The sequence below is a fragment of the Lampris incognitus genome, chromosome 3 (assembly GCF_029633865.1).
Source record: "Lampris incognitus isolate fLamInc1 chromosome 3, fLamInc1.hap2, whole genome shotgun sequence".
In the NCBI taxonomy this organism is placed as follows: Eukaryota; Metazoa; Chordata; class Actinopteri; order Lampriformes; family Lampridae; genus Lampris; species Lampris incognitus.
The window spans coordinates 7,820,415-7,847,039 of record NC_079213.1 but is presented as its reverse complement, the minus strand read 5'-3'; the positions used below and the strand labels follow the sequence as shown (position 1 = coordinate 7,847,039).

The 26,625-nt window shown below is 48.5% G+C and overlaps 1 protein-coding gene across 1 annotated transcript in view; it reads right to left on the bottom strand.

Annotated features, from left to right (window-relative positions):
* Positions 1–26,625, bottom strand: part of LOC130109110 (synapsin-3-like) — a 174,020-nt gene that overhangs the window by 125,203 nt on the left and 22,192 nt on the right. Inside the window, exons 3-4 of the mRNA XM_056275851.1 lie at positions 23,829–23,920; positions 154–310 (exon numbers count right to left, since the gene is read on the bottom strand). Coding sequence (XP_056131826.1) covers positions 154–310; positions 23,829–23,920 — 249 coding nt within the window. The remainder of the gene's footprint in view (positions 1–153; positions 311–23,828; positions 23,921–26,625) is intronic.

The following is a 26,625-nucleotide window of genomic DNA, read 5'->3' as shown; positions in this document are numbered from 1 at the left end:
CCCCACCCCCCAAAAAAACAGGTGCTAAGGCTCTCTGTAATTGCCCAAATAAATCAGTCTGAGACAGTCCCAGAGGTCCACTATGTGTGTGTGGGTGTGTGTCTCAGGGAGGTAAGGTGGAGGGAGGGGGGGGGCAGATTACAGATCTCTTACCACCCAGGGTTTGCTGCAGAAGTTGTAGATGGAGAAGAGAGAGTTGATGCTCGGCACTCCTCCGAAGTGCAAACCAATGACGAGGCTCCTGAAGTCCTCGCCTGGCGTCATGCTATAGGCGTGCTGCCGGATCAGGACAAAGTCCGGCTTGAAGGACCTGCAGAGAGGCGGATGAAAACAAACACACAATGGTTTAAGTTTCGACTTCATTTGTTACATATGAGAAGCAAGTTTACATGTCCTCATAATGAAATGCTCGTTTTGCTGCTCAGCACACAAGCGGGGAGGTAATAAAAGTAAGCACTTATAAAAGCACTGAGAGAAGTCAAAGTGCAAGAAGAGGACACGTGTGCAAAAACCATCAGCGCAGACTTGGGATGTACTTTGTTGGACAGTGTGCCACAGTAGTGCCATGCAGATGTAACGGGGGCAGTCCTATGCTGTTCTATGCTGGTCAGCCTGCTGCACGCCCGTCACTCTCATCGTTAGCTCTGCGTTGTGTTCTAGTTGGGTGGGGCCCCAGGTGTTGTGGGGGGCCCTCAGTCTCTCATCATCATCATCATCATGATCAAGGAAGGAGGGGGGACACACAGGACTCTTTGGCCCACCTTGCCATTTATTTTGGTTTCAAACCCTTCGACAAACGTCCAGTCCTCCAGCGGGAGCGGTGTTTCTTACGGACGTGGGAGTCGAAGCTCAACCACTGCCCGGACTTCACTCGTGTGCGTTAGAAGGAGAAACCGTCCACGGGACTCCGACGTAAGAAAGGATAAACAAGTATTTTATCCCACAGCTTGCAGTATCTTCTTACAGGGATACTCAAGGTTACGTTCTCCTCAACCAGCAAAACTGTGCTACGGTAAGAAACACGCGTGGCTCGGCTCGGCTCGATCGCTGCTTGAGACTCCTCCCACAAAACAAAAACGGCCTCTCCCGCGTTCCCTCTTCCGTGTACCCACAAGACCTCTCTCTTAAAGCGACAGTACACGTATATGACGGTCGTTGTAAAACATACATAAAAGTAAATAATGACATAAAATAAAATGTAGTAATGTGGAGTTAGAAAACAACGAGACAGGAGACGTGAGAGTAGACGTAGTTGAGGTAGTTTACTAGCTCCAACTTTGCATGTCATACGTTCGACAACGACACTGAACTGTGTACCGGAAGCGGAAGTGCATTATCTGACCCCTCACCTCTTCCCTTAAAGGTACACTGTCCTCTTAGGTGAATGTCTCTAGTTATATAGATGTGGGTCACCACAGTAAACACAAATAACAGCACACAGACGGGATTTGGTGATATTTCATACTCAAACAAAATAAGATAAAAACATTAATTTTAACCTGGTTACACAGATGTGAAGCACCGCTGTTGTGTGACTCCATGTGAGCGGAACAATACGGGGCTCGTCTTCAGCTCGTCGATGGAAGCGGGTCTCTTACTGACCGCACAGTTTCAGCTGAGCAGGTAACGTTACACATTATTTACGACCCATCCTGAGCCGACGCTTCACACTGACGGTGTAAAACAGATGCTGGTCAAGGGGAAATCTCGTCTGACCCACGCTTTTACCGAAGACAAAAAAAGGGGGAACCGGAGGGTGTGCTCCAATTATCGGGTCATCGCACTGCTCGGCCTCCCTGGGAAAGCCTACTCTCGGGTGCTGGAAAGGAGGCTCCGACCACATCCTGGCCGTGGAATGGCGGACCAGCTCTTTACCCTCCCGGAAGTGCGTGGGTTCGAATCCTACCGCCACCACCAATAGAGTGAGAATTCAGGGGGGGGGGCAGCCGGGAATCAAACCTGGGTTCCCCCGCGCCACAGGCGACTGCGCTAACCAGTCAACTAAAGCAGTGTTTCTCAACCGGGGGCCCGCGGACCCCTAGTGGTCCGTGGTGTAATTGCAAGGGGTCCGTGAAAATAAAATATCTTTAAGAAAAAAGATCCTATGACATTTATAGAAATAGGATTATTTTACTCAAATGTGACTGAGACCTTTATCTACCTAAACTATAAAGGGTAACATGACTTTTTTCTCTAATTACATCTGTTTCACAAGTGTAATTTGTTGTATTTTAATAAGAGATCTCGCTCCCGTTTGCATTGTTAAAAGTTACTGCATACAAATTCTGTTGTTACATCTATCTGAAAGTTACTGAATACATATTCTGTGTTGTTACATATATCTGAAAGTTACTGAATACATATTCTGTGTTGTTACATATATCTGAAAGTTACTGAATACATATTCTGTTTTGTTACATATATCTGAAAGTTACTGCATAAGAATTCTGTTTTGTTAACTATATCTAAGCTACAACTGAAAGCTCTTATTTTTGCCCCAAAGAGTGAATAAATGCTATAATGCAATTTAAAATGCAGTTTCTACTGTTTCTATCAAATTGCAACCCCCCTCCCCCAAGATCAGGTGGAGGGGTCCTCAGGGTAGATCAAAAATACGCAGGGGGTCCAGGACCCCAAAAAGGTTGAGAACCGCTGAACTAAAGGGTCCGACCCGTTAGCCGAGGGGCTAGCGAGTCTACACATCGGTGGCCATTACACTGTTACACTAGTATTCATCTAGTACACCTGTGCTACAGGTGTATTTTTCTTCCTGGCGAGTTAATCTGGCCTACATCATGACTTCTGACAGTTGCACGTGTGCTTAAAGAAAATAATTGCCTTTTTCTCCCAACTTATGTTTCACCACCTCAGTGCTGACTGTTAGTGGGAACAAACGGCGCGGAACCACAGCGCCTCTGGACTGCGTCTCTCCTCGCTGAGTCAGAAGACGGGCGCTGCAAGGTCTTATTCCAGGCTGATAGGATCTGTCAGTACATTCACGCATTAGATTCAGACCCCGTGTTTACACTGAAGGGCTCCATTCGTCCACAGTCGCCTCGCCTTGTGTGCAGGAGGATGGGGCGGGGCAGGGGGGGGGGTTTCTCCTCACAGCACCTAATCTTTCTTGGACCATGTATCCAATTAACACAGCCTAATCTGTCTCATTACAAAGTGTTCTGGGCCCGGGGCCAAGGGCCGACAGACACCTGGGGACCGCTCCCACATCTGGCAGCACAGAGAGTGAGTTTGACGGCTGTAGAAAACGCCACACCAGCGTGCTGAACGTTTTAACTGCTTTAAAGGCTTCCAGTTCAGATGCGGGGCTTCGTCGCAGAGAGTTTCGACGCTGAGGTTTGCTGCTTTTGGCAAATGAAGTCTTGTCCCAGTCGCTGTCAGTTACTTAGTACAGACTGCCTACTGTAGTTCTTCACAGATAAGATCACTGAAACGAGTGGCACACACATACACACAGAGTTTGGTGAAACACAACACGGAAAAACCAGAGAAACTGCATAAATGGCAGTGTATATCTGACCTCTGACGGTCTTAAAATAAGGCAGAGCTATCTCACCATCTTGTTTTCAGAACCATTTACTCATCACAACCGACCATATAAGACCATCGGTCATGATTTCACAGTATTTGCTTGGAGTTATCTAACTCTGTTGTTTCATCTTAAAATGAGCATTTTTGCAAGTAAAGTGAAGCAGCTGTGTGTGGGGAACTGCGTTCAGGTGGTTTTGTCTCATAAGTACGTGGTAAAAGTTGAGTTGTGCATCAGACTAGATGGACCATCTTACAAACGGTGCAGCTTCAGACTAGATGGACCATCTTACAAACGGTGCAGCTTCAGACTAGATGGACCATCTTACAAACGGTGCAGCTTCAGACTAGATGGACCATCTTACAAACGGTGCAGCTTCAGACTAGATGGACCATCTTACAAACGCTGCAGCTTCAGACTAGATGGACCATCTTACAAACGGTGCAGCTTCAGACTAGATGGACCATCTTACAAACGGTGCAGCTTCAGACTAAATGGATCATCTTACAAACGGTGCAGCTTCAGACTAGATGGACCATCTTACAAACGGTGCAGCTTCAGACTAAATGGACCATCTTACAAACGGTGCAGCTTCAGACTAGATGGACCATTTTGGAAACGGTGCAGCTTCAGACTAGATGAACCATCTTACAAACGGTGCAGCTTCAGACTAGATGGACCATCTTACAAACGGTGCAGCTTCAGACTAGATGGACCATCTTACAAACGGTGCAGCTTCAGACTAGATGGACCATCTTACAAACGGTGCAGCTTCAGACTAGATGGACCATCTTACAAACGGTGCAGCTTCAGACTAGATGGACCATCTTACAAACGGTGCAGCTTCAGGCTAGATGGACCATCTTACAAACGGTGCAGCTTCAGACTAGATGGACCATCTTACAAACGGTGCAGCTTCAGACTAAATGGACCATCTTACAAATGGTGCAGCTTCAGACTAGATGGACCATCTTGGAAACGGTGCAGCTTCAGACTAGATGGACCATCTTACAAACGGTGCAGCTTCAGACTAAATGGACCATCTTACAAACGGTGCAGCTTCAGACTAAATGGACCATCTTACAAACGGTGCAGCTTCAGACTAGATGGACCATCTTACAAACGGTGCAGCTTCAGACTAAATGGACCATCTTACAAACGGTGCAGCATCAGACTAGATGGACCATCTTACAAACGGTGCAGCTTCAGACTAGATGGACCATCTTACAAACGGTGCAGCTTCAGACTAGATGGACCATCTTGGAAACGGTGCAGCTTCAGACTAGATGGACCATCTTACAAACGGTGCAGCTTCAGACTAAATGGACCATCTTACAAACGGTGCAGCTTCAGACTAAATGGACCATCTTACAAACGGTGCAGCTTCAGACTAGATGGACCATCTTACAAACGGTGCAGCTTCAGACTAAATGGACCATCTTACAAATGGTGCAGCTTCAGACTAGATGGACCATCTTACAAACGGTGCAGCTTCAGACTAGATGGACCATCTTACAAACGGTGCAGCTTCAGACTAGATGGACCATCTTGGAAACGGTGCAGCTTCAGACTAGATGGACCATCTTACAAACGGTGCAGCTTCAGACTAGATGGACCATCTTACAAACGGTGCAGCTTCAGACTAGATGGACCATCTTACACACGGTGCAGCTTCAGACTAGATGGACCATCTTACAAACGGTGCAGCTTCAGACTAGATGGACCATCTTACAAACGGTGCAGCTTCAGACTAGATGGACCATCTTACAAACGGTGCAGCTTCAGACTAGATGGACCATCTTACAAACGGTGCAGCTTCAGACTAGATGGACCATCTTACACACGGTGCAGCTTCAGACTAGATGGACCATCTTACAAACGGTGCAGCTTCAGACTAGATGGACCATCTTACAAACGGTGCAGCTTCAGACTAGATGGACCATCTTACAAACGGTGCAGCTTCAGACTAAATGGACCATCTTGGAAACGGTGCAGCTTCAGACTAGATGGACCATCTTACAAACGGTGCAGCTTCAGACTAGATGGATCATCTTACAAACGGTGCAGCTTCAGACTAGATGGACCATCTTACAAACGGTGCAGCTTCAGACTAGATGGACCATCTTACAAACGGTGCAGCTTCAGACTAGATGGACCATCTTACAAACGGTGCAGCTTCAGACTAGATGGACCATCTTGGAAACGGTGCAGCTTCAGACTAGATGGACCATCTTGGAAACGGTGCAGCTTCAGACTAGATGGACCATCTTACAAACGGTGCAGCTTCAGACTAGATGGACCATCTTACAAACGGTGCAGCTTCAGACTAAATGGACCATCTTGGAAACGGTGCAGCTTCAGACTAGATGGACCATCTTACAAACGGTGCAGCTTCAGACTAGATGGATCATCTTACAAACGGTGCAGCTTCAGACTAGATGGACCATCTTACAAACGGTGCAGCTTCAGACTAGATGGATCATCTTACAAACGGTGCAGCTTCAGACTAGATGGACCATCTTACAAACGGTGCAGCTTCAGACTAGATGGACCATCTTACAAACGGTGGAGCTTCAGACTAGATGGACCATCTTACAAACGGTGCAGCTTCAGACTAGATGGACCATCTTACAAACGGTGCAGCTTCAGACTAGATGGACCATCTTACAAACGCTGCAGCTTCAGACTAGATGGACCATCTTACAAACGGTGCAGCTTCAGACTAGATGGACCATCTTACAAACGGTGCAGCTTCAGACTAGATGGACCATCTTACAAACGGTGCAGCTTCAGACTAAATGGACCATCTTACAAACGGTGCAGCTTCAGACTAAATGGACCATCTTACAAACGGTGCAGCTTCAGACTAGATGGACCATCTTACAAACGGTGCAGCTTCAGACTAGATGGACCATCTTACAAACGGTGCAGCTTCAGACTAGATGGACCATCTTACAAACGGTGCAGCTTCAGACTAGATGGACCATCTTGGAAACGGTGCAGCTTCAGACTAGATGGACCATCTTACAAACGGTGCAGCTTCAGACTAGATGGACCATCTTACAAACGGTGCAGCTTCAGACTAGATGGACCATCTTACAAACGGTGCAGCTTCAGACTAGATGGACCATCTTACAAACGGTGCAGTTTCAGACTAGATGGACCATCTTACAAACGGTGCAGTTTCACTTGTTTTGGGGTTTCTGGTCTTTCTGGTTTACAGGTGACTTCATCTTGTGTCGAGGTATTTCTTACCCAGGTGAAATAACGCACTGCTTGTTCAGTGGATTTTCCTGCATGACCGAGTTTGTCGCAGTTTTGACACGGCGTTTCTGCAGTGTGTGCACGTATGCTGAGGTACACACACACACACACACACACATGCACAAACTGACAAACAAAGGCTGGGGGACAGAATTAAGCTTCACTAAAAAGATGCATGAGGTACACACACACACACACACACACACACACACACACACACACACACACACACAGCTAGATGTTGTCGAGGTTCTGTTTGCGGGTCCAAACCTGAGGCCATGTGCTTCAGCAGCTCTGTGTAGCTTATGTAAGGCAGCACAGCCAGGACTTCTTCAACGCTGTAAAAAATGACACGCCTTGAAACTAATTTTATCTCAAGTCCGGACTTACTAACTTTACGAAACGACATTTTCAGTCAAGCAAACGTTCTGTGTTAGCAGACAGCTCTATGTGTCGTCACAAGTATAACCTGTTTAAGGGACACTGTCTAAAAGTACGTTTGCTTCAACATTTCATGTCTTTCGTTGCACTTTCTCACGAAATAACTCCTCGTGTCATAAACAAGGTGACGCCGACACTGCCAGCACCATAAAGCAAATGGACTATAATGCCTCTGCCTGTTTACTTAATTCACTTAAAATACTTAAATTACTTTGTTTAGTTTACTTCATGATGACTGCACCACATGCACTGCAGAATTTATTATTTGCTCCATTTGCAATAGGGCCCTTTTCAGCTACATTTTGTACTTTAATGTGTTGGGCTTCCTATCTGCTCATGCTGTGGGACATTCTCTTCGGGGTAACGAAGGTTTCGTTCGCTCATTGGAACAAGGTTGTTGATGGATCTGGATATGAGATGATAAAACTACCTGCTGTGGAGGCAGAACTCTTTCCTGTATAGTAAAACTTTATTCGACCTGGCGTCCTTTCTGACCTGGCGCTCTGCTCTCCGTGACCAGATGACAGGTCACCGAGACCTGCTTCACATGCATGGCTTAACTGTGCTTGGCTTTGTTGATGCTAACAATCATTTATGTGTTGTGCAGAGGAGCTAGCTGTCTGCCTGCGAGAGACTGTCTGGCAGACGGCTCCACTTGTGTCTTTTCCATCCACTGCACTACACTCTGCTGTTACCACTCTAGTGTTAGACTCTGGTATTACACTCTGCTGTTAACACTCTGCTGTTACACTCTAGTGTTACACTCTGGTGTTATACTCTGGTGTTAACACTCTAGTGTTACACTCTGCTGTTACACACACTCTGCCCACTTCTCTGGAAGGCCACGACTGTGTGTGTGTGTGTGTGTGTGTGTGTGTGTGTGTGTGCGCACGTGCATGTGTGTGTGTGTGTGTATGCGTGTGCATATATGTGTGTATGTGTGTAAATATGTGTGTATATGTACATATGTGTGTGCATGTGTATATGTTTATGTATGTATCTGTGTGTATATGTATGTATATGTGTGTGTGCATATGTGTGTATGTATATGAGTGTGCGTCTATGTGTGCGTGTCTGTGTGTGTATATGTGTGTGTTTGTATATGTGGATGTGTGCATAGGTGTGTGCGCGCGTGTCTGTGCGCGCTGGTGTGTTCGTGTGAACCGCCATTGCAAGTGGTTAAAAGCGCACTTGATTTCGTTCCACAAGCGCTGATCGGGAGTGTTTTCTCTGGTCCACCCCGTCACTTTTTGCAGCGGCGTGATCTGGTCACACGGCGACAGAGTGACTACAGCTGTTCCGCTTTCAGCCACAGTGGCACTGGACCAAGGCCTCGGCTATTTATACAGAGCTGTTTATTGAAGCTCCAGAACCAAACCACGTTCCCAAACCTCCGAGCTGAGCAGAGAAACGGTGCCTCTCGACAAATAAAGAAGTGCATGCGTCTGCTTCCCTTGCTTCTTTTACCTCTGCTGAGTCGCCTGTACTGGTCCTGTCCTTGCTCTTTTTTTCTTCCTTCTTTTTTTTTTTAAAGTTTTTTTGCTGCAAACTGATTTTGTTTGCAAAGGGTCTGATGAATAATGCTGACTGAACTTCACCTCGCTCGTGTGCCACAAATCCGCATCTACCCCTTTCAAAAGGGAAGCCACTCTCTGCACGTGTTTCTTCGCTGGTCCGGATTGTCCAATCACTACTTGCTGATATAACCAAGGACCTAGTCACTGCAAAACCGGTACATCTGAACACGCCTGACGGTCTTCAAATCTCGTAGAAATATGCTACCTTGTTCCAAGAATAGTTGAGTTATTAAGAACTACATAAGCATTTATCCATCCATCCATTATCCGAACCGCTTAACCTGCTCTCAGGGTCGCAGGGGATGCGAGACCCTGGACAGGCCGCCAGTCCACAAGCATTTATCAGGATTTAAAAATACACATCTTTTTGTTCAAGAAATCTTACGTATTTGAAGTATCTTACTGCACTGGGAGATTATTTTGCTCGTTTTGGTTTTCTAATTGGGACGTGAAACTTTGTGTCTTCCACTGACGTGGCACTTCTGCAGCACTGATATGGCCGAAGAGCACAGTGTGGAGATGCTAATCGTTCATGTCGCACAGCCGTAAAACCAGGAAGTGTTCTGAAATCACAGACTGCGGCCGTCGCGTCCTTGTGGAGTCGGTGGACTGTATCTGTGTCTGGGTCGTTTACATGGAAATGAGCTGCTATTTAAATGAGTGACGATCAACCTCAACCAGGAAGTGCGAGTCCGTCCCAAAAGAGCGCCGCCTCTGCTCGCTAACAGTCACCTTCCCCATCTGTTATGATTACTGTGTATTCATGAAGGACTTTTACGTTGGTGACTTTCCAGACGGCGGTCAAGAAAATCCCTCGTCTCTCACTTTTGCCTATACATGGCAGAACGGCACATTCACTGATACAAGACCAAATTAACAAGGTAGTAGCAGTAGTGGTACTTTAGCTGCAAAATAACCCTATCATAGTAGTACTATGTGTAGTAGTAGTAGCAGTACATTTCCTATGTAGTAATTCTATCAGGTGTACTGTAGGAGTAGTAGTGCATTTCTTTCACAGTGAACATATCATAGTGGTACTATATAAAGTAGTGGTAGTGCATTTGCCACATAATAATCATAATATAGCCAAGAAGGCATGTCATGTTGAGTACATTTAGTGTAGGGTGGCACGGTGGCACAGTGGTTAGTGCTGCCGCCTCACAGCAAGAAGGTCCTGGGTTGTCCAACCTTGGCGGGTCGTCCCAGGTCGTCCTCTGTGAGGAGTTTGCATGTTCTCCCCGTGTCTTCAGTGGGTTTTCTCCGGGTGCTCCGGTTTCCCCCACCGCCAACAAGACATGCATGTTAGGGTTAGTACTCCTGTCTGTGCCCCTGACTGAGGCGTGGCAGGACAAACTGGAGTTGGTCCCCGGGCACTGCACGGCGGCTGCCCACTGCTCCTAGCTAGCCAGGATGGGTTAAATACACAGAAGAATTTCCCTACAGGGATCAATAGGGTATATCAAAAATTAAAAAATTAAAAATCAAGAGACAGCGAATCAAAATACAAAGTAGGAGAGGAGAACCTATAGCCTCCACATCATAAGGGTCATCTACTATAAGGGTCATCCTGTTGTGAGGTAACACTGCTAACTCATATGCCACACGGACGCCTCAGTGATGAATAGCAGCTATTAGCTTCTTCATTATTTATTTCGGGGAGGCCGGTGGCTGAAGACATTGCCCTCAGAGGGACAGTTTTCAGCAAGGCCACAGTTAATGGCGCTCCTGCCCTATACTGACAGCATTAGCATGCCTACGCCACCCACTCGCCATGTTCGCATGTCTCTTAATTCGGGATCCTGCTGCCCAAACGGGGCTCCCCGTGGGTCGTAGATCCCCTCAGGGCTTCGAATTTCTGCTTTAATGATTCAAATAGCTCAGGCTGGCAGTCATCACTTCTCGGCCGGTATGCTAATGTGCCCTTTGGATTGTTCCTTGGCGGGAGCAATAAAGGACGAAAACGGGGATTGATGTATAAACCCCGCCCCAAAAAACCAGGGTTGTATGTAAGAAGGCGAGCGAGGCTTTGGGCGGGGGGTGGATCTACGTGGAGTTGAATGGTAGGTGTCCTTGTCCTCCTTATCCGTCCACGGAGGGTAAGTATGACACGCTGGGTGTCGTCAGGAAGCTGCTCACCGTCACTTCATCAGTGTCGGTTTATTAGTACACTCTTAACCAACGCATTTTACTGCAAAATATGGAGCTGTGCCAACCACTGTGTTTTGATCAGATGCTGCACACTGCAATAAGCGTCCATTTAAGTCATTTGGGGTCATAGGCTAAAAATCTAATTTTTCATTAACCACTTGGAATGCGGCTCCGCTTGTGTCAGAAATGTCCCATTCTACTCTATTCTAATCGATTCTACTCTATTCTAAATGTCTTTAGATAAAGCTGAATGAGGCATAACACTCCACTGAGAGAGAAAATTGCTATTAATGAAAAAAAAAATGCTGAAACTTGCTCACTGGAACAACTGGAGTAGACCTGGGAAAAAGTCTTTCATTCCTTTCGTGTACTTGTTGCATCAAAAACGACAGAAGAAGAGTTTTTTCTTCAATTGCTTAACAGAGGATGAAAATTTGAGGCCGGGTATGAGATGAAATGGCTTTGTTAAGATGGATATCTCTTTTAACAGCCTCAGGGGCTCAGAATTTCCCCGACGTATCCTCTCTCTAAGCCAGAAAATGCTGGTCCGATGTATACGTAGGAACAAGAAAAGCGTGAAGTCTAGACATTAAGCGTGTACGGCGAGATAGCATCGTGTTTTCTTTTTATCCCCCCCGTAGTACATTCCTTTGGCGGGACTCTATTCAAATCTAGCACAATATACTGCCAATTTGTTCTTCACCTCCGCTTATCTCGCTGAATCTCTGACCTTCTAACAGGCTCCTCGGGGACGTGTGAATTTCCTGGAACACTCGTCCTCATTATGGCCTCGCACCGAGCTCGGGGCCCGGCCGTGGCGTAATCTCTTGTCGAATCAGCCCGTCCGGGCGGACATCACCGGCCCCTGCCCCAACTCTAGAACGGGACGTATCCAGACTCCGTGCGACGCTCACGCACAACGGCGAATGTTGTGCGCCGACAGAGACTGGCATGACTCCTGGAAAAGGATATCTACCCTTTCCTGTTTGGAGGACAAGGAGCAGGAATGTGATGTGCAAACGGGTGCATGCTGGATAAGTGCTTGTTATGCTCCTTTGGTCTACAACCAGCAGCCATAGCGGTCATGGTCAGCTCTCCGTGCCCAGAGCCGGGATCCGGGCCTGGCATCCACTCACATCCTGGGTGTTGGCCCAGTCCGATCTGGTCCGAGTCGCTTCTATATGTCAATTCGAACCCGAACACAGATGCATATTGCGCCAGGACTGCCAGGATTTTCATGATCTATTAATCTATCGGTTAATCATTTTTGTCTTCAAAGTCAAAAATACTGATGAAATCCCATCTCGAGTCCCCAGAGTCCAAAGTGACTTTTAAAAGCTGTTTAGTCTGACCCAGAGCCAAAACAACACCTTACCTATCAACTTCATGAAGGGAAGCAAATCTTAACGTTTATAAAACTACAACACAGTTGGCCCCGCAGTTTTAAATGTATTTTTACTCGATAAACGGCTCGAGCAATTAAACAATTACCTAAATTGCAACGGGATTAATTTTCTGTCAGTTGACTAACTGATTGTTGCTCTAATGGATGTTTCTTTTCATCATGGAAAAAAGTTCATCGATGAATATGTTTCACTACAGCTTTTGTCTGCAACCCAAACAACCCTCATGTCTCGCAGGGAGGCGGTGGCAGAGCTCGCTGTGTCTGTCTCTGGGATTTATTATCTGCCGGGTAACAAGATGAAGCCGTCTGTGGATTTAGTTTCTGGGGCTGTGAGAAGCAGACAGGTCCTCTGTTGATTAAAATGGCTTTTTAAAAGGCCATATGAGGAGTGTGTGTGTGTGTGTGTGTGTGTGTGTCTGTGTGAACACCGTCTCTGTGTGGTCTTCACAGTAATCGTCACCTCAGGTAACCAGAGGAGGGGAACCTTGTTATTTGGCCCTATAGGGATTCAAAGGGAAGGGGGGCCCCTGTCTGGAGGAAACCGGGAGCTTATGGGACAGAAAATTAAATGGAAAGAGGTAAAAACACAACTTCAGACAAAGATCTGCTAATGTAATCTCCCTGTTCCATCTATGGGCCTTCAACCCCTGGGACAGGGAGGAATTCAGGGTGGTGGTGGGGGTGGTTGTGTGTGTGCGCTTGCACACACACACACACACTATTGTTATCTGCTTTCTGATTCCTAGGTGAGATTTGGAGGGAATGGTGGGATCATGTGGGAGCGCCCCGATGTTTGGTCTCTTTCAATAACATAGTGGTTGTATAGCAAATGAAGGATATGCAACGGCAACGCCTAAAACCCCCACTGCAACACAAAAGAAAGGCAATGTCTGTTAGACAAGACTACACGGGAAGGTTTATTGTCCCGGTCTGTGCCGTCTGTAGACAGCGTATGCTTGGTGCTCCTATTTGGACGTTGCTCCATGAAACACATTCGCAGACGAGTAGATATGTTTGAATACGTGAGTGATAAGTCAGAGCCGTCTGAATAGCAGCCGGTCCCAATGTGGGACGCGTCCTATCAGGCTGTGGATGAGTCTGGCAAAATTGACGAAAGAGTGTCTGTCTGTCCATCCAGTTATCCATCTGTCTATCTACCCACCTGATCAATCAACTGATCTATAAATCGAGACAATAGATAAGACAGACAGACAGACAGATCGATAGATAGAAGTGGGTCAATACAGTCAATAACTCTTTTCAGGGAGGGAGGGGACAGAAAGTGACAGAAACGTTCCTCTATCTGTGGCTAATCAGGCCTGGCTGCTATGGTTTTCCCTGAACCCGGCTGGCGCTGCTGTTCTACATTGAACAGCTGGCTGGAGGGTTTGGCGTGCGGCAGCTCGGGGAGCAAAGGGCTGACTACAGCACTGCCTGCACCAGCATGTGCACAGTAGAGCTCTGCTTCTAATGTGGTTCTACTGCACTGGTGAACTCTGACGGACCGCCATGACCCCTGCCTGCCACGTTGCATGACTGCACACGGCGATGGCCAGAGGCGGAAAGAGAAAATTACTACTTGAGTAACACTGCTGCAAACTTAATGATGAGTTGCTTGAGTACAAGCAAGAGTACCGATTCACAAAAATGAGTCAGGTACGAGTGCATGAGTTTTTCAGTGGAAAGACTACTTTGTGAGTTGCTTCTGTTTTTTGTTTTTTTATTGCCCCCCCCTTTTCTCCACAATTGTACTTGGCCAACTACCCCACTCTTCCGAGCCATCCCAGTCGCTGCTCCACCCCCTCTGCCGATCCGAGGAGGGCTGCAGACTACCGCATGCCTCCTCCGATACATGTGGAGTCGCCAGCCGCTTCTTTTCCCCTGAGAGTGAGGAGTTTCGCCAGGGAGATGTAGGGTATGGAAGGATCACACTATTCCCCCCAGTTCCCCCGTCCCCCCCTAAACAGGTGCCCTGGCCGACCAGAGGAGGCGCTAGTGCAGCGACCAGGACACATGCCCACATCCAGCTTCCCCACCCGCAGACACGGCCAATTGTGTCTGCAGGGACGCCCGACCAAGCCGTAGCTAACACAATTCGAACCGGCGATCCCCATGTTGGTAGGCATTGGAATAGACTGCTATGCTACGCGGACGCCCCTTACTTCTATTGTTTTCATATCTACAAACAAACAGCTGTTGCTCTGAAAATATACATTCTTTGACATAGCCCATATCACTGGGAACAAAAACACTGTATAAGTACACCAAATTTATTTTGCCAATGTAAACGAATCACTCAAGATTTATTCAAATTATTCATTTAGCAAATTTTTTAGTCCATTATGATAACTAAAATCAAAATGGCTAAATAGAATGCCTAATTATAAACATCCCAAGTAAGAGTACTATGATTTTATTATACTCAAAAGTACCATTACAGGGAAAAATTTACTCAAGTACTTTCACAAAAGTAGTTGTAAGGGAGTACAGTAAAAGTGGCATGTCTGGAGATTTACATAAAACAAAATGTCTTTTACATTTTGTTTTATGTAAAAGACATTATCACCTCGTGGACCAACCACACGCAGGGATGAGCATTGGGGTAGGGTGCAATGCAGGCCGGGCGGCAGGCAAATGTGGGGACTGGGGCGTGCCGACTTCCGGCATCGCAGATTGGTCCTCGGGACGTGGAATGTCACCTCTCTGGCAGGGAAGGAGTCTGAGCTGGAGCGGTACCAACTAGATATAGTTGGGCTCACCTCCACACATAGCATGGGCTCGGTACTAAACACTTGGAGAGGGGCTGGACTCATTGCTTTTCCCGAGTTGGCCAACATGACAGGTGCCAGGCAGGTGTGGGGATACTCACAAGTCCCCGGTTGAGCACTGCCATGTTGAAGTTCTCCCCCGGGAATGAGACGGTTGCCTCTGTATGACTGCGAGTCGCTGGGGGAATGGCTCTGACTGTTGTGTGTGCTTATGCACCGAATAGCAGTTTGGAGTATCCAGCCTTCTTGAAGTCACTGGGTGGTGTCCTGGATAGGGCTCCACCTCAGGACTCTATAGTTCTGCTGGGGGACTTCAACGCTCACGTGGGCAATGATGGAGAAACCTGGAGGGGCGTGACTGGGAGGAACGGCCTCCCCGATCAGAACCCGAGCGGTGCCTTGTCATTGGACTTCTGTGTGAGTCATGGATTGGCAATAACAAACACCATGTTCGAACATAGATAGACTTTGTGGTCATATCATCAGATTTGCAGCCGTATGTTTTGGACTTGTGGGCGAAGAGAGGAGCAGAGCTGTCAACTGAGCACCACCTGGTGGTGAGTTGGATCAGATGGCGGGGAAGGCTGCCGGACAGACCTGGGAAATACAAACGTGTAGTGAGGGTGAACTGGGAACGTCTGGCGGAGGCCCCTGTCCGTGAGGTCTTCAACTCCCACCTCCGGAAGAAGTTCTCGTGTATCCCGAGGGAAGCTGGGGACATGGAGTCTGAGTGGGCCATGTTCAAAGCCTCTATTGTAGATGCAGCAGGCAGGAGCTGTGGTCATAAGGTCATCAGTGCCTGTTGAGACGGCAACCTAAGAACTCGCTGGTGGACACCGGCGGTGAGGGAAGCCGTCAGGCTGAAGAAGGAGGCCTGTCGGACTTGGTTGGCCAAGGGGTCTCCTGAAGCAGCAGACAGGTACCGGGATGCCAGAAGGGCTGCTGCTTCGGCGGTCGCGGAAGCGAAAACTTAGGTGTAGGAGGAGTTCGGCAAGGCTATGGAGGAGGACTTTCGGTTGGCCTCAAGGAAGTCCCGGCAAACCATCCGGCGACTCAGGAAGGGGAAGCAGGGCTTGACTCAGGCTGTGTTCAGCCAGGGAGGGAACTGTTGACCTGGACTGGGGATGTTGTCGAGCGGTGGAAAGAACACTTTGAGGAGCTCCTAACATATCCTCAGTGGAGGAGGTAGAGTCTGAAGACTCAGGGAAAGCCCCACCCATATCCCTGGCAGAGGTCTCTGAGGTAGTTAAAAAACTCCAAGGTGGCAAGGTGCCAGGTGTGGATGAGATTCGCCCTGAGATGCTGAAGGCTCTGGACATTGTTGGGCTGCCTTGGTTGACACGCCTCTGTCGCGTGAAGGTCGGGAACAGTACCTGAGGAGTGGCAGACTGGGGTGGTGGTTCCCATATTCAAAAAGGGGGACCGAAGGGTGTGCTCCAATTATCAGGGCATCACACTGCTCAGCATCCCTGGGAAAGTCTACTCTAGGGTGCTTGAAAGGAGGCTCCGACCGATTGTCGAACCTCGGATCCAGGAGGAACAATGCGGATTCCGTCCTGGCCCTGGAACAACAGACCAACTCTTTACCCTTGCGGAAGTGCTGAGGGGGGCATAAGAGTTTGGCCAGCCAGTCTACATGTGTTTTGGCTTACAACCGTGTACCCCGGGGCACTCTGTGGGGGGTACTGCGGGAGTATGGGGTACCGGGGCAGTTGCTACAAGCCATCCGGTCCTTGTATAATGAAAGTGAGAGCTGTGTCCACATTCTTGGCACAAAGTCAAACACGTTTTTGATGGGTGTCGGACTCTGCCAAGGTTGTCCCTTGTCTCCAGTTCTGTTTGGGATATTCATGGACAGGATCTCAAGGCGCAGCCAAGGTGAGGAGTGTGTCCATTTTAGGAACCTCAGAATTGCATCTCTGCTCTTCGCAGATGATGTGGTTTTGTTGGCTTCATCAGAACGCAACCTCCAGTGCACACTGGGGCGGTTTTCAGCTGCGTGTGAAATGGCTGGGATGACAGTCAGCACCTCCAACTCTGAGGCCATGATTCTTTACCGGAAAATGGTGGATTGCTCCCTCCGGGTTGGGGGTGAGTTGTTGCCTCAAGTGAAGGAGTTCAAGTATCTCACGGTCTTGTTCACGAGTGAGGGTATGATGGAGCGGGAGATTGACAGGAGGATTAGTGCAGCATCAGCAGTATTGCGGACGTTGTACCGGACCAGAACGAGCTGAGCTGGAAGGCAAAGCTCTCAATTTACCAGTCAATCTTCGTTCCAACCCTCACCTATGGTCATGAGCTTTGGGTAGTGACTGGAAGGGTGAGATCGCGGATACAAGCAGCTGAAATGAGTTTCCTCCGTAGAGTGTCTGGGCTCAGCCTTAGAGATAGGGTGAGGAGCTCGGACATCTGGAGGGAGCTTGGAGTAGAGCCGCTGCTCCTTCGTATTGAAAGGAGCCAGTTGAGATGGTTCGGGCATCTGATTTGGATGCCTCCTGGGCACCTTCCTTTGGAAGTTTACCAGGCACGGTCAACTGGGAGGAGATCCCGGGGTAGACCCAGAACTTGCTTCAGGGACTACATGTTCAATCTGGCTTGGGAACGCCTTGGGATCCCCCAGGAGGAGCTGGAGGGCATTGCTGGGGAGAGGGACGTGAGGAGTGCCCTACTTAGCTTGCTGCCACCGCGACCGACCCCGGAAAAGTGGCTGATGATGAATGAAAAAAAAGTCTTTTACAATACCTTAATTTGCTTAAGTCTTTCACTACCAGTGTGGGAAGATGGCGGCACAAATTCACATTTGCCGCGGCCTCACCCAGTACTGGTGTGGGAAGATGGAGGCGCAAATTCATGTTTGCGGCGGCCTCACACAGTACCATCCATGTAGTGTTTTTGTTCACGTCTGCGTCTAAGTTTGTCTTCATTTGATGGCTGGGAGAGCTGGCGCTGGATCAGCCGGGGGAGCCTGGTCTGCTGTGTCCTGTGGGCCCAGGGACCACGGCCCTGCCCGGAGCTGTGCCCGAAGAGGAAACACCAAGGGAGGTCTGACACAATGTGGAAGCGGGGCAGGCTAAGCTAACTGCTAGCCCATGAGACTGGCAGTTCTGATAACACTGAGGGCGGTGTGGCGGCGGCCTCACCTAGAGTTGACTCTGGTGTTTTTGGTGTCATCGTGCGGAGAGGTATGTTGAGGGTGTGTGGAGTGTGGAGAGGTATGTTGAGGGAGCCTGGTCTGCTGCATCCGGTGGGCCCAAGGACCACGGCCCGGTGCCCGAGGAGGAAGCACCAAGGGTTGTCTGACAGGCTGTGGAAGTGGGGCAGGCTAAGCTAACTGCTAGCCCATGCAGACCGGCAGTTCTGACAGTCATCCTGGCTGGCGTTTGTCCCCTTGGACAGTGATTTTTTTTTTTGATATATGTGTTAGTTTGGATATGTATGTTCTTGTAGTTTGGATGTGTTTTTGTCTTTGTGTTGCACTGCTGTGGGCTGGGGGAAACGATATTTCGTTTCATTTCGTGTACGCAAGTACACGGAATAAAATGATAAATAAATGCTCTCAAAAAAGCTCTCAGAATTAAGGGCCGTTGGTCTGGAATGGTGGAAACAACTGTGCTCTTGATGTTCAATAAAAAAAATGAGACGCATCACACGGCCGCTTTGAGGGAGAAAATCTTTACTTTTTCAAACATTCAGATCACCATCGACCCCCCCCCCCAAAAAAAATATGACGAATTGCCCTTCGTCACATTTGTACATTGAAGACGGTGGCACCCATGTGATGTAGGCCAGTGTTTCTCAACCCAGTCCTCAAGGACCCCCTATCCTGCAGATTTTCTTTGCAACCCTGAATAGGTACCTGTTTCTAGTTATTCAACCTCTCAGCAATGAATTATGTCAGACGTTGCACACCTTGCATAATTAAGTGCTGTGAGATGATTGGTTGAGTAAGTACAAGCAGGGCTACCTATGCAGGGTTACAATGAAAATCTGCAGGATAGGGGGGTCCTTGAGGACTAGGTTGAGAAACACTGATGTAGGCGACACACGTGGCGTCCAGCGCGTCACACCAATAAGACATGAGGCGAGATGACACGTCGGCGCTAGCCACTAAACTCTCTGGCCAGACTTGAGACAAACGAATGAGATGTTCAGCCATTACCAGGACAAGTATCCCTACATTAAATAAAATCAAATCAGGACTGGAGTTTTGAGGTCTGATGCATTCATCTGAATACTGCACGTAGTTCTACATGACACGCACATGATAAGCACAGTCCACATGTGTCCCCAGCGCATGTCGGGGTTTGTCGTCCCAATTTGTTCCGTCTCCAACTGGGTCAACTCATACCCCCTCCCTTACTGTAGCCCGAGTCCATATTCTGCCCTAATGCCCTGCCCATGAGCGCGCACGTCGCTTGTGTGTTCTGGTTTGTAGTTAAGTGATCATGCTGATTTACCTCACAGTTACAGATGACTGATGGCCTGTAGGGAGACGCTCTTTGCCTCGCTGCTTCTGTACGTTACCCAGCGAACACAGAACAGCACGTCAGTTCTGCACTTGATGGATTATTCTGACGTGGTCACAAAAATCAACCCCCCCCCCCCCACTTACGCTGAGCAAATGGGACACGGGAGAGATGTGGTTCTCTGGAACCATCCGCGCGGGTAAACAACGCTGAAACCACAGAACTGTGAGAAAGTGTGCTGCTCTGCTGGGCCGGCGGAGGGGGATTTGTTTTAGGGAGCGCGCCCGCAGACGGGGGTCAAAGGTCACACGAATAGCAAACGGCCCTTGATTTTAAGAGATTGTGTGAATACAAAAGCAACACATACCGACCAGGAAACACTGATGGAGGTGGGAAGAAGCAGCCTCCCAGTACATCTGTGTATACAACACACACACACACACACACACAAAGGGACGATAGGTGGAGTGGAAATCAAGTCAAACAACCCCATGCTCACGTACACAGAAAGAAAGACACATGGGGGGGGGGGCGGGGATATCCGGGTGGCGTAGTGGTCTATTCCGTTGCCTACCAACACGAGGATCGGCGGTTCGAATCCCCACACTACCTCCGGCTTGGTCAGGCGTCCCTACAGACACAATTGGCTGTGTCTGTGGGTAGGAAGCGCCACCTCTGGTCGGTCAGGGGCCTGTTTGGGAAAGAGGGGGAACTGGGGGGGAATAGCGTGATCCTCCCACGTGCTACGTCCCCCTGGTGAAACTCCTCGCTGTCAGGCGAAAAGAAGCGGCTGGCGACTCCACGTGTATGGGAGGAGGCATGTGGTAGTCTGCAGCCCTCCCCGGATCGGCAGAGGGGGTGGAGCAGCGACCGGGGCGGCTTGGAAGAGTGGGGTAATTGGCCGGATACAATTGGGGAGAAAAAGGAGGGGGAAATCCAAAAAAAAACAACCCTAAAAAGATAAAGAAAGACACACAAATGACATGACACGGGATTCCCTCCTCTGTGATCATCACTGAGAGGAGGCGGGGTTTAGTGAGGGGAGCGTGATTGATTTGACTGACAGCCAATCACGGCCTGGCATTTTTAGCTATTGGCTAGTTTATATTTGACGGTAGAAGATTACTTGTCTCTCATTCTGGCTTTCATTAATTTACTGGAGGTTTTTGCTCGCGTAGAACGACTTTACTAAAAAAAAACATTGTATTTGTCGGGAAGAGAAAATATTTTTATGAGCACAAAAATAAAAGACTTGTCTTTTTGTGCATGACTACAACAACAGCAACTTAGTTTTGTACAGAACCCAAGGACGCTTTACACTATCGATAGAAAAAAAGAAGGAGAAAAATATTGTTTAACGGATGTGAAGGACACTACATGTTTCCTTTCGTGGGACCTTGAAAGATTCGGGGCGACAGCGGCTCAGGAGGTGGAGCAGGTCATCTGGTTACTGGAGGGTTGCCGCTTCGATCCTCAGTTCCCGGTAAAAATATCAGTCGAGGTGTCCCTGAGCAACACACCTAACCCCCCACTGCCCCCGGTGAACTGGTTGTTACCTTGCATGGCCGACCCCCCCCCCCCATCAGTGCATGTGTGTGTGTGGTGGTGGTGGGGGGTAGAATATGAGGCGTTAACTGAATGTAAAGTGCTTCGAGAGGCTGTTGCAGCCAGAAAAGCAGTGTATAAATGCAGTCCATTCACCAGGATATCTGTTTTGGCCCTCTCATATCAATAATACCTCTCAGATGGTGTTCATGGCAGTGATTGTGGGTGTAATAGTGATGTTGGCGACTATGGGAAACATCAAAATGCACATTATCCCCATAGAAAAAGCCCCCCGGGGTGATTCAGCTTTCACACCTCCCGGTACCTCCTGTTTTTAACGTCAGGGTTTCATGTTGGGGTAAACACATGGAGAAAAAAACAAAAACAAAACAGATGTTGCCTGATAGTCGTCACAGTTGTCCTATCGAGGAAAAAGAAAATAGGATCTTAATTTCATGAATCACCAGGCTTTGGCCAGTCGGACTGCGCTTGTCACAGTCCGGCGGCTAACAAAGCGACGCCAACAACACGGTGATGAACGTCACCGTTTGTGACCTGGACTCTTCCCTTCCTACAACCGTCGCACCATCTGGATCCAATTTGCCAGCTCGAGCCTACAAAACACTTATCCGCCTGCACAATGTGCTCAGTGTCGTTTTAAAACAACAGCTCGGAGTGTAATGTGGTGCATTGTTGCCGACCTCTCCGGCCTTCACCTGCCATTATCCTCGCTTGGCTTCCTAAACGGCGCTGCACGGTCCGGGGCATTTTCTGCACAATCATTTGTTCCAACACTGATAAGGACGTTGTTTTTATGGGGTTGTGTTGATATAAAAACCCTGCCAAAGGCAACAAAAAGATAAGCTGATATCCCGAGACGGTTGTGAAACGGGGTGAGGGCCGACGGTCTGACGTTTGAGTGGCATGCGGCGAATTAATTTGCTGATCTAATCAACCCATCACGGGGCACAGGACCAGTATGTATGTTGGAGGACAACCAGGAGAGGACTATGGTGGTTTTCACACGAGAGCTTTTGGTCCAGACTCGGGTCTGTTTAATCATAAAGTTTGGATCGTTTGACCGGTGTGAAAGCTTTTTCCCCGAACGCGCTCGAGTCCACTTGGAAACGGTGGTCCGGGGGTCTCAGATTCGTGTGAACCACCGCAGTACGGTCCGCGACCGGCATACAGATTCTGATCAGTCTCATTTTTGGCTGGTGTGAGGTCGCGAGTTCACCTTTCTGCCATGTCAGAGTTCACCGTAAGGACATCAAGAAAACAAACGAAACATGATACTGGTTCAACAGAAAACCGCTCTGGAACCTTCTTGTGATGGGCTCGTCTTATAAATGTGGGAGGACACGCTGCAGGTAAAGCAGCGAAGACATTTCTCATTTCCTCTGTGTCTTTTCTCAAAAACCTCCATCTGCAGCAGGAGTTCACATCCGGCCGAGTGTCGACGGTTCACGTTGTTTTGGTTGCAGCACCAAATAAGCAAAAGCGATAAAAAAAATTTTTTTTGGGGGGGGGGGGGGTCCCTATTTTTCTCCCCAATTGTACTTGGCCAATTACTCCACTCTTCCAAGCCGTCCCGGTCGCTGCTCCACCCCCTCTGCCGATCCGGGGAGGGCTGCAGACTACCACATGCCTCCTCCGATACATGAGGAGTCGCCAGCCGCTTCTTTTCACCTGACAGTGAGGAGCTTCACCGGGGGGACGTAGCGCGTGGGAGGATCACGCTATTCCCCCCGCAGTTCCCCCTCCCCTCCGAAAAGGCGCCCCGACTAACCAGAGGAGGCGCTAGTGCAGCCATCAGGACACATACCCAAATCCGGCTTCCCACCCGCAGACACGGCCAATTGTGTCTGTAGGGATGCCCGACCAAGCCCGAGGCAACACGGGGATGCGAACTGGCGATGCCCATGTTGGTAGGCAACGGGACAGACCAACGCACCACCCGGACGCCCCACATATGTATGTATGTCTGTCCATCCTGGAAGAGGGCTCCCTCCTCCGATGCTCTTCCTGAGGTTTCTCCCATTTTTTCTCCTAATTTTCTGGTTGTTCCTCATCTGAATTGAGGGCATAAGGATGGCGGGGACCTTATGTTGCAATTTATTCCGTTTCTACCCACTGGAGAAAGTACGCAAGTCATCGTGCCATAGAAATAAATATGACTTCGAGGTATTGTGCGGTTCTGAAAAACCGGCGCTCAACTTTGAGAGGGAGAGAAGTGAAATACTACTTTTGTTCAGATAACAACTTTGAATTAAAGTGAATCACTCGTTAACTATGCACCTCTACACTGTCAGCAAGTAAGTACAGGGGACAAATTGCAAGGTTAATTTTCAAGGGTTTCCGACTCGGTCTGGTTTGGTCAGTCACATTTGTTCTCAAGCTAAGGCAAACATGAACAAGCATGGCAGCAACATCAGTTTTTTTATTTTGAATTTCCCTGCCGGCGTTATTCCTTTTATAAACGCCATGTCCTCCGACAACAAAGCAGCGTTACATGAGCACAGCCACCGGGATGAAGAAAGTGAAGTCTTTGTGCGGGTTCACCGAGGCGGGCGACGGATTGCGTGGGCAAAGTGCGTAAGCGGCGAGTCACTGAAGGACCCCCCCCCCCCCCACACACACACACACACACCATCACCCCCGGCGTCTTACCTGACTACTTTGGAGCCTCCTCGGGTGACCTGCATGTCAACCGTACAGCCCGTGTTCACGTAGGAGGCCAAGTTGATCTCCGAAAACTCGGCCTGAGGGGACACGAGGAGATAAAACAGGGTTCGGATATCACATCGTAAAACACAACACCATTTGACGTCGGCCCGCGTAGATCGGAAACGCCGACTGAGTGCTTTGTTGAGTGTTTTTGCGTTAAAGTAGGGCGTTCTTCTCCTGTGGCGCACAAAAGGTCCTGTTGTTGCTGTTTTCTTTTTAGCTTTTGGACAGATAGAGATAGATCACAATACTCAACGTTATCTCTCTCCGTCTATGGATTTATCTATTATATATATGGCGGCACGGTGGCCCAGTGGTTAGCACTGTTGCCTCACAGCAAGAAGATCCTGGGTTCGAACCCCGGGGTTGTCCCACCTTGAGGGTCATCCCAGGTCATCCTCTGTGTGGAGTTTGCATGTTCTCCCCGTGTCTGCGGTGGGTTTTCTCCGGGTGCTCCGGTTTCCCCCACCATCAAAAAGACATACATGTTGGGGTTAATACTCCTGTTTGTGCCCCTGAGCAAGGCAATGGAAAGAACAACTGGAGTTGGTCCCCGCGTGCTGCACAGTGGCTGCCCACTGCTCCTAGCTACACAGCTGGGAGGGGCTAAATGCAGAGGGCAATTTCCCCACGGGGATCAATAAAGTATCCCAAAATCAAAATCAAAAATCAAAAATATGTTGTAGGGATAACACTCCACTGGCAGCCATCATACTGAGCAGTCCTCCGTGTGTCTCTGAAAAACTGCTGAAATTGTGCAGGAAAGTGTCCACCGATGACATCACTGGAGGACAATTACAACCCCTACTTCCTGGTAAGGGTTACCTACCTAAAACAGACCACTCTGTGTAAGAAAATACAAGTAATAATACTAAATACAGCTGTTGTGGTGAATTCCATCATTCATGCCAGTCAGTTGAGATTTTTGGCGACGTTTCAGAGACACACAGAGGACTGCTCAGTATGATAGATAGATAGATAGATAGATAGATAGATAGATAGATAGATAGATAGATAGATAGATAGATAGATAGATAGATAGATAGATAGATAGATAGATAGATAATGTCTAAAAGTTGTGACTTTCCTTTTGAAGAGGGAAACTGAGTGGAGAAATGCTGAAAATCTATTGTTTTGGAAACGTCCTTTTAATTTCACATTGTTTCAAATTTCTTGAAAAGTGGAGCGAGAGACAGACAGGCAGTCACATGGACGAGATATCGGGACACTTGAGAGAGAGAGAGAGTGAGACAGATAGACTGACAAAGCCACAGAGAGAGAGGGAGAGAGGGACAGAGAGACAGACAGACAGAGACACAGAGAGACAGAGACAGAGAGACAAGCATTTGAAGCCATTTGAATATGAATTTGAGACAGGCAGAGAGAGAGACAGACAGACAGACAGACAGAGACAGACAGACAGAGACAGAGAGACAGACAGAGAAACAGAGACAGACAGACAGACAGACAGACAGACAGACAGACAGACAGACAGACAGACAGAGACAGAGAGACAGACAGAGAAACAGAGAGACAGACAGACAGACAGACAGACAGACAGACAGAGAAAGACAGAGAGAGACAGACACAGAGAGAGCGACAGAGAGAGACAGACAGACAGATAGACAGACAGACAGACAGAGACAGACAGAGACAGACACAGAGAGAGCGACAGAGAGAGAGAGAGACAGACAGACAGACAGACAGACAGACAGACAGACAGACAGACAGACAGACAGACAGACAGACAGAGAGAGACAGAGAGAGAGACACACACACAAACAGACAGAGAGAGAGAGAGACGGAGAGAGAGCGAGAGAGAGAAAACAGAGACAGCAAGAGAGAGAGATACACACACACACAGGGAGAGACAGACAGACAAACAGACAGAGACAGAGAGACAACAGAGAGACAACAGAGAGACAGCGAGAGAGAGAGAGACACACACACACAGGGAGAGACACACACAAACAGACAGAGAGAGAGAGAGACGGAGAGAGAGTGAGAGAGAGACAACAGAGACAGCAAGAGAGAGAGATACACACACACACAGGGAGAGACAGACAGACAAACAGACAGAGACAGAGAGACAACAGAGAGACAACAGAGAGACAGCGAGAGAGAGAGACACACACACACGCACAGGGAGAGAGAGAGAGGGACAGAGAGAGAGTGACAGAGAGACAGGGAGAGAGAGCGAGAGAGACAGAGACAGAGACAGAGGGGGAGAGAGAGAGAGAGAGAGAAACACACACACAGAGATAGAGAGAGTCAGTACTAAAAAGGCAGTAAATTGAGTCATCCTGGTCTGAGGCCTCCCAGATGGAGAATGAAACCGGGCGTCTTAATGACAATTAAACTCCCACCGATTGTCCGACGCAGAGCAGAGTGTCGACTTCCTGGGAACCGACTTTCTCGATTGGCGAGGATGACGGAGCAACAATTCAGTTTACTCGCCAACAGTCATCCACCGCCGTGTGGAAATCCACCGAGGTTAGCGGGCCAATTAACCCGACCGGCCTTGGCATTACGCTGAATCTATCTGACAAAATTAACTTGTTTTCCACCTCTCCCGTTACCAAAAAGGCTCCTTATTTTGAAGATCCAGAGGTGTGGTTTTGTCCCCCAGAGTAAGTAATAAAATCAGCACGGATGAGAGAGCTCTGCCAAGGACGTTCGTTGACAGGAAAGGTATCGGCTGACTTCATTTTATGAGAAAAGTGATTTGTCTGCACACTAC